This window comes from Cephus cinctus, unplaced genomic scaffold (assembly GCF_000341935.2).
Source record: "Cephus cinctus unplaced genomic scaffold, Ccin1 Ccin1_scaffold0171, whole genome shotgun sequence".
Classification (NCBI taxonomy): Eukaryota; Metazoa; Arthropoda; class Insecta; order Hymenoptera; family Cephidae; genus Cephus; species Cephus cinctus.
Window position 1 is genome coordinate 136,876 of NW_014332895.1, and position 8,390 is coordinate 145,265.

The 8,390-nt window shown below is 40.9% G+C and overlaps 1 protein-coding gene across 1 annotated transcript; it reads right to left on the minus strand.

Moving 5' to 3' along the window:
- Window positions 1-501: 501 nt before the first annotated feature.
- On the minus strand, window positions 502-8,244 carry LOC107264497 (V-type proton ATPase 16 kDa proteolipid subunit). The gene is made up of 3 exons (XM_015732813.2): window positions 7,979-8,244; window positions 4,685-4,874; window positions 502-3,958 (listed from the first exon to the last, which is right to left on the minus strand). Exons 1-3 carry the CDS (start codon window positions 8,055-8,057, stop codon window positions 3,748-3,750), a joined length of 480 nt encoding a protein of 159 aa, XP_015588299.1. The 5' UTR covers window positions 8,058-8,244; the 3' UTR covers window positions 502-3,747.
- Window positions 8,245-8,390: the final 146 nt, after the last annotated feature.

Genomic DNA, 8,390 nt, shown 5'->3' on the forward strand with positions numbered 1-8,390 from the left:
CTACTGCCGTTCGGATTCCAGTATAGTCATAGTTCAGTGGTCCATGTGGCGACCAACAAGAAGACAACCAATCCGGGCGCAGTGTATTCACAGTTGTAGCGCTCCTTCGATAAAGTGTCTGTTTTTTCTTCACTATAAGACAAACGTTAACCTGATGGGTTCCTTTATCCACTGTACTCAGAATATTTATCGTGACACCTCTCCTTCTGAATTTATGAAATACTTACCGATAACATTATACTTCATTCCTTCTTTCCCTTATCGCTGCTTCCGCCAAACAGCACTATTTATTGATTATAAATTCCTATTTCATTAGCATCCAACTTTAAAATGAAATAAGCTACGAGAATCAATCAACAACGTATTTTATTCTAATGCATCATGCGTAAAATTAAACGCATTTATCCTAGAAACGAAACACGAACCTGAATATACGTACAATTATTTATCATAAAATTAATCAGTGACAGGAACTAGGTCTTGATAGAAGTAAAAAGCATGTTTGTCCAAATTAAATTTTTATTAAACACGGTTTTCTGTAACATCGAGGACAAATCGTAACATAAATAATCATCGATCATATTATCACTTTCAGCGCTCAACGATGAATCTACAAGTTAACACTGGAAGAAAGTACACGTAGGGTACATAGGGTCGCTAGCAAGGGTGGGAGGGGAGGGGGCGATATTGTTTTTGCGGAAAATGGAGGTGAAAATGTGTATACATATGTCAATAGTGTGCGCACGCTCATAGATGGTGGGTTTGGTATTTTATATAACGCAACTTGAATTCTCATATCCTCTTCTCTCTCACTCATTCTTTTTTCGTTCCCATCGAACCATACATTTTTCATATCTTTCTCGCTCTTGTTTACACTCCCTAAACCAGTGGAAGAGGATTGCAAAGGGAGGCCCACTCTCACACAATTTTTCTCTTGCTCTCTCTCTTTCTCACACACACACATATTCTAGAGACTAAAGTCTCCCGCGTACAAGTTTTCCACATTATGTGGCATTTAAAGGATATTTAGCAAGTACCCAGACTTCGACAATTAAATGTGATTGGCCAGGAAGTATTATTAGTCTGTTCATTCGAACTTCTTATTTAATTCTAACAGCCAATTAACACAATAGATGATACTAGCATCGGTAACGAGTCACAAGTAAACCTTTGAAGTACTCGTTTTACAATTTTTAGCCCAATGCATTTACTGGGTGTCTGCGATTGTTAATAGTAATAATAGTGTTGAAATTATTATAATAGCCACGAAGCTTGGTACGTAAAGCGAGAACTGCTATTTAAGAATCGCGGTTTACCAGCTTATAAATTGTGTGTATCGTAACGCTGTTCTCCTATCACTCTTAAAATCGTATGCGTGAGTGTAACTTCTTATCTAGCTGGATGTTGTTATCTCTCTCTGTTATTTGTATTCCAACGTGTCCCCACGAATTAGAACAAGTTGTAATAACGAAGGATTGATTTTCAAAAAATGAGCTCTCCACCACCACTGTTATCATCAATCATCAGGGTAGTCGTTTTCGCCGAGATAATCATTGTCATTATCATAAATCACCACCATCGCTCCGTGGGCAAAAAAGATGCATGGCTTAATTTTCCTAGAGTCACTATAAACATGGGTAACCCCTTGACCCCTCCCCCACCCCCCACCCTAGCTATTACTCGTCCTCGTGCACTCTCGTCCAACACGGAAGTTAGAGAGAATTGTCGTCGTCACCTTAGTAGCTCTTACGTTCTATCTATACTTCTCTAGGTTCTTGGGCATCCGCGGTTAAATTGTCATCCGGGCTGTGATCGTGGCGCCTTTCAATCCCGGTAGTAGAACTGCGATGCGTTCCGGACGTTCGGAAGTCATCATGAGTACCAAGGAAGTGTCTCCGTCATTAGGAACGCGTCGTAGGTTGAGCTTCTCGTTTTGTATTTTATATATATTTTCATTTTTTTTATCATTTTCATTTTTTTATATCATTTTAAATATCCCCATCGTGTGTCCGTGAAATACTGCACAGTCAATAAAAGCTGCCGAGTCAGCCGTACCAGGATTTTCTGGACAGTCTCGTTTTATATACTCCGACGACCCGAATTCGTAGTTCTTCGTGAACTCCCTATTCTTTCTGCGCCTTTCGATTGGTCATAAGAGATGACGCAACAGCGGAGATGACGAGGTAAAACGTTTCAATGGTCTGGTAGAACCGAGCGCCAGCTCCCAGACGATCGGTCCCACGGACAGCGTTTGTCGTTCATTGTGTGCGCGTCGGGGGTAACGAAGACCACTTTTAACTCCCGGAGACACGTCGAAGTCCGGTACCACGTACCCTGGTCTGGGCAGCTCCCTCGTGGTTACCCGGTGTTTATGGACTTGGCCCATGTATCCCGGCGGCTCGCTCGGACCGAACGAACTTATTATGGAATGTACAAATTGTAGTTTTTTTTATCTCTTTTGCTCGACGTGGTGTGTTGTGTCCCCTCTCACCATTCCTCTTCTGATATTTTTCTCGTTCCCCTGCTGGCACATTCGCAGGCATCGTAACTACTCGTACGACCTTATACGCTTCTCTAATGCAAACACGAGCACTCTCCTCGGGTGGCCTAGAACGCCGAGGATCATCCTCGAGAGCGTTAAGATGGTTCATCGTTTCATTTTATAATACTCTCACTCTCTCTCTCTCTCTCAAGCCCTATGTACGTCTTCATCAGTGTGGCGGTACAAGCAACTAGTTCACGTGATCCTTTGATTCAAGAATAACTTTCGTTTTTTTGCCTAGCACCATTGGTCGTCCACTTCTGATGAAACTGAGTAAATCTTCATCCTGACACTGGTATCTATTCGGTGTCGCCTTCCTACCGCCGTCTCCTGTTTCTCATTCACTTGCTCTTTAATATATATTTCTTTTATATATATATAATTGTGCTAAGTATTCCTTTATCGATAACCTTTTCCTTTATACACTCGATAGAGCCGATTAATTTAGGTGATAATTCAATGCCGTACTATACTAGAAATGATTACTATACAATGAAAGAGAAGGGGAGTTTTCGCACCGTCTATTCGGCAGGTCGTGCGCATTAGAGGGGGTGTGTGTTCTCTGTTTCCATTCTTTGATCTTTCGCTTTATATTAGTATCTTATCTTCTGTCAGCTTACTTCTCGATCTTTTCATTACAGCTTTGCATCTCACCACCCCTCCCCCCAAATGGCCGATACGACGGACGTTCGTTACTTTATGTATTTTTCATATTATGAAATAAGATTTTTTGCGATCAGTGTAAGTTAGACCAGTGTATCGGCTGTGTTTGTGTGTGTGTACATGAATGCTTCGTTAATATTAGAAATTTTGGCAAAAAAAACAGAAAATCGAAAACAGGTTGCGCGACAAAAGATAAAATCCTTACTTAAAACGACATGTTAACGTTGTAATACAACGCAAAGATATGGACGATGATGATGTATAGGAAATTGTATAGATGCTTCTTTTTTTTAATGCGAACATTTTAAGTATAACGTGATAAAACGCGGCGTGTACGGTGTCACTGTAGAGTTATGTATCTTCTTTTTTTTTTCCTTGTCGCTACGTAGTAAATAGAGTGGGGGAGCGTTGTTCCTTCCTGTTTTGCTGTAGTTGTTCATCTGTATCTCTTTTGCTTTTCTTATTATGATTAATATTATTCTTTCTTTATTCAGAAATTGGCTGTTTCGCTGTTTGTTTTTTTGTGTTCTTTGTTTTTCTTTTTAATTCTTCTTGGCGTACAAGAAAATGGCGACGATGAGACCGTACAGACCCAATACCTCGGCGAAAATGAGGATGAGAATCATTCCTACGAAGAGACGTGGTTGCTGAGCGGTACCTCTCACACCAGCGTCACCGACGATGCCAATGGCGAAGCCTGCCGCCAGACCGGAAAATCCTACCGCCAATCCTGCACCAAGATGAGTGAAACCCCTAAAAAAAGTAAGAGCGAACAACGATCAATCGATTATAATATTCAAATATGAGAAAATCATTCGAGAACACCGTACGTAGATTCTACATTATTCTATTGAACAAGGATGGCATCATACAACGCTAGACAAGTGGAAATCCTCCGCGCAAATTTGATCTGCCAAGAGAAAGTAAAAGATTCAGAGTGCAAAAAGAAAGCTAGAATAAATTTAAAAATTCAATAAACCCTCCCTCCCTTTCCATAGCTCAACCATGTGGCAGAAGGCGTAACACCCACGGGTACCAGACACGCCGGTTTAAAAACGACCTAATGACAGTTGCGGTTAAATTAGTCTCGTGTCTCGCAGCCAGCCACGCGTTCTATTAATAGAAGTAGTGCCCTCCGTATTGCCTTCACCCACCACCACCATCTCCCTCGACCATCGTCGTGATAGAAGCCATCGATCCATCAGTTCAAAAGTAACCGCGTCAAGATCTTCAGCACGAGGGTAGGTATAGGAGCGGAGATGCGAAACGCAGATGAAGAACGAGGAAGCGAAAATTTCAAAGTGGAGCTTCACGATCATCCCGCTGGTACTGCTACGATGCAATCCTCTTAATTGTATTAATAGATCTTTCGTTGTTTCCATAGGATGGCCGTCTGACGGGTTCGTTTGCTTCGTGGCACATTATTAACTCTAGGACAAGACTGACAGTTACTTCATTGATAAACAGATAATATCTTACTGGAAAAGGGTGTAGTTTTTGGGCTCATCCAGCACACTGGCGATTAGTACCGACACGACCAGACCGTAAATGGCAATAATACCAGCCATAACAACGGGGATGATGGACTTCATGATAAGTTCCGGTCTCATGACGGACATGGCCGCAATTCCTGTTCCAGATTTCGCTGTGCCATAGGCCGCTCCAAGTGCTGTTAAATAAGAATTTTCATGAATTAGTTAAAAATTTTACAAAACTGCTCTACTGTCGATTGGAATCTTGGCGATTCAATAATATTTTCAGTCGTGGAATTAATAGTGTGCAACAAGCTAGTGACGTATCGGAATCACGTGACGATTTCACGGTTGCATATACTCGTGATGCCGTGCAGTGACAAAAGCTTGCTAGTGGATTATTTCGATGTTACAAGTGACCTTCCCTTTCTCTTTTCTTTTTTTTTTCATGCTACCTTGACTGTACTGGCCTAATCAGCTCCCAGTCGTCGTAGTGCCTGAACACCTGCTAGCATTGACCAACGACAAACCCAGTTTAAATAATTTAATATTTCGAATTCGTATCGTTTTAAACTTTATTACTATTATCAAGGGCAACGATAATATCTCTATACATAGTACGCGCAACCGATAATCGTACAATTAATTTATATTGAACACGAGAAAAAAATTTGTATACAGATTACTGTCATCTATTTTCCCTTTCTATCAGTCGTTGCTCCGCGCCGTATTATGCATGAAGTTCAATGGTTCGTATGGTACTTATTAATTTACTTATCCTTTTTCATGTAAATATATTCCAAATAATTTTGTCCATTTAAACTCTGAGCAGTCTCCGTCAATAAATGAATTCCCTGTATGGTTCAGTAATTCGTGCAGTGACCATGGAAGCAAATAATTATTTCACATGGTAATTATCAGTCGGTAAAACAGTTTGACTAGATATTGCGTCCTATAAATAAGACGGGTATTGTATTTAATAACTAACAATAATCAGACAGTGGATAAGATTTAGAATGTATGTATATAAAAAAAAAATCGCGACCAACCTAACCCTAACTCATGGCTAATAACAGCACAACCGATTCTACACAAAGCGATTAGAATTGAATTATATGGCCAGGCCCTAATAAATATATAAATTAATCTTTGTTGGTGCAAGTAAGTAAAGCCTGTAAAACCAGCTGGGAGCATTTTTAAGCAATCAGAAATTAGCATCAGAACGATTAATAGAAACGTGCAGTGCCCAACCCAGAGATGGCAGTCGTCACATGATTCTCAGTCACATGACAAATCATGTAAGTCCCCTAGAGAGCAAGGGGGCGTGGTCCCAATTTACACGTTGGCGAGACGTGCTGGGTATAATATTGGTGATTGGTTTTTTTTTGTATTTTTCAAAATTCTCAATAATGACAATCATTTTTCAATTCTCGTCCAAATAAATGTCGTGAGACAATGTGCCGTGGCAAATCCTACGTCTTTGCACTACTTTTCTGTCGTTCTTCGTTTGCCTGCAGTTGGCTACACAATTATTTTTACAATTATACATGTTATCATTAAAGAAAATTTAATTCGTTTTATATTACTGATTTCTTCGAGAATTGATTTTTCGACTTTTGTGAACGTTGCAAATATTTTTTTTAGACTCTGAAGGAGTTGCACGAATCTGGTTCGATACCAATAATTACATTGATTCTAATTGTTCAATGACTCTTTGTGTAAGGTGTAATCCATAACGATCCCTTGCAATCGATATTACGTAAAGCCTGGCAAAATGGTGCCCGTTGCCCTAGATGCTGAAATGTTATTCCTCAAAGAAAGAAGTAATACGAGCAAACGCCATTTTTAAATTCCCGGACACATCACAGTGTAACAGCGAAGGAATGTGCAAACCTAACAGATAAATTAGCAGACTTTCTGGCAAATCATACTAATGTCAGCCATTATATTATTTCAAGCTTGAATAATCAATCCGAGAGATATTGGTTTCCCATAAGATCAATAAATTCTTATTAGCTAGTCTTATGGCTTTTTTTTTGTATACCGTTTTAAGCGATTTGGCTATATACCAAGGCCATGAAAGACATACACAAAGAAGAGTGAGAGAGAAAAAGAGAAGGAGCCTCCTTCATCTTCATCCTCTTCTTCTGTGATGCCTGGCCCATTTGGCTGTCTACCAAGAGAATTCTCGCGTCCCTCGAAACGCCGACGTCGCGACGACGAGCACGCTAACGTGGAAGATTTTACCCTGGACGTTACTTTCAGGATGTACCAGGAACAACGGGTCTACGGGGCCAAGAGGAATCATTGAAAAGTAATGTGAAATAAAAAGAGAGAGAGAGAGAGAGAGAGAAGAGACTATTGAGTCCCTTTGTGTCAAGAAGACACATTATTAGGTATACTCCCTTGATGAGAACAGTGACTCGTGCGCCGGAAAAGGGATTCGTATTGATTTTCACGACTCGAAGCCAAAGCCCCGAAAGCTGCGCGCAACAAATGCCCGTGGCTCTATCGTGGAAACAAGGCATAGAGCTAGATGATCGAGGAATTTAACCCATTGCACTAGAAATTTTCCCATTTTCTATACTTTTCGGTGCCTGACAGAGGACAGTCGAGTGCAAAGGGTTAATAATTACATAGGGAATAATGTATAACTTAAGATCCAGAAGACGGCGCTCCCGATCGAGGTCACTTTACGAAATCGTTGTCCATGAGTTTCTCCGGGCGTGCTATGCGCAGCCACGTTTTTCCGCCCGTTACGAAATAACCTTCCCCTATAGAGCTATTTGAAAATGGCGAGAACCTCTCCTAAAGGCCTTGTCCTTGGATCGTCTCTCTCATTCTATCTCTTAGACTCTAATATCTATTTCCAATTCTCTTCTCTTCCTCTACAATTAACCGGTGAATCCTCCATAGCCTTCCTGATATACTCTACAGCTCTATACAATCAATTACCGTATTATGGATACGTCGATAAGATTTGATTTATAAAAATCTTCCTCAAATTATGAAATTCGATTTTACGGTTGATTCTTATCGATCCTGGTCGAGTAATTTGGTTTTCATGAAATCACACGTTCCAGATTGAGCAAATGGCGTACACCGACAGTGAACGTGATGAGTAGTGCTTCCAATAATCCATTTCCCACAACGTACAGATATATTATAGCATAGGTAAGGATATTTCAACGAATAATGATTTTCTCCTTGATTTTTTGGACATCAAAAGTTTCAACTTTCCTAAGAGGATAAAGAATCCATCGTGACGAATCCATTGCTAAAGTACGTAGAGGGCTCTTACCGGAGAATATAATGGCTGAGGCGGCGCCCATAACTCCAAAGAACGGCCCGTAAATGGGATTGTCTGCGCTTGTGCTCATTTTGAGGGTTCTAGTGATGTAGGTCCGCTGAATACAATTCTCAAGCTGGTCGCGAGTATTTACAGGTTCTTCGAACACGGGCAGCCGCTCAAAGAACGATCTTCTTCACGCACTCACTTCGTTAAACTAGTGCCACTGTCAAATATGGCCTACTGTACAGTGCCGTAGGGTCATGTGACGAATGAGACAGGAGAGGCGGAGTGGCTGCGCTCCTTCGTGATATCTACCGGTTTTCTATTGGCTCCCAACTGCGCGCTGCCTCGACGAAAGCGAATCATGTTGCCTTTCTCATCTTTTATAGCTGACGTCAAGCTTCTCAATAGGCCCGCTAGC

What these genes read in the sequence shown, in the direction of transcription:
- LOC107264497 (XM_015732813.2), bottom strand. Translation starts at nt 8,057, where the DNA reads ATGAGCACAAGCGCAGACAATCCCATTTACGGGCCGTTCTTTGGAGTT. An exon ending in CTCAGCCATTATATTCTCCG is followed by an intron (nt 4,875 to 7,978) that starts GTAAGAGCCCTC and finishes CTTATTTAACAG; the next exon opens with CACTTGGAGCGGCCTATGGC. An exon ending in AAAAACTACACCCTTTTCCA is followed by an intron (nt 3,959 to 4,684) that starts GTAAGATATTAT and finishes TACTTTTTTTAG; the next exon opens with GGGTTTCACTCATCTTGGTG.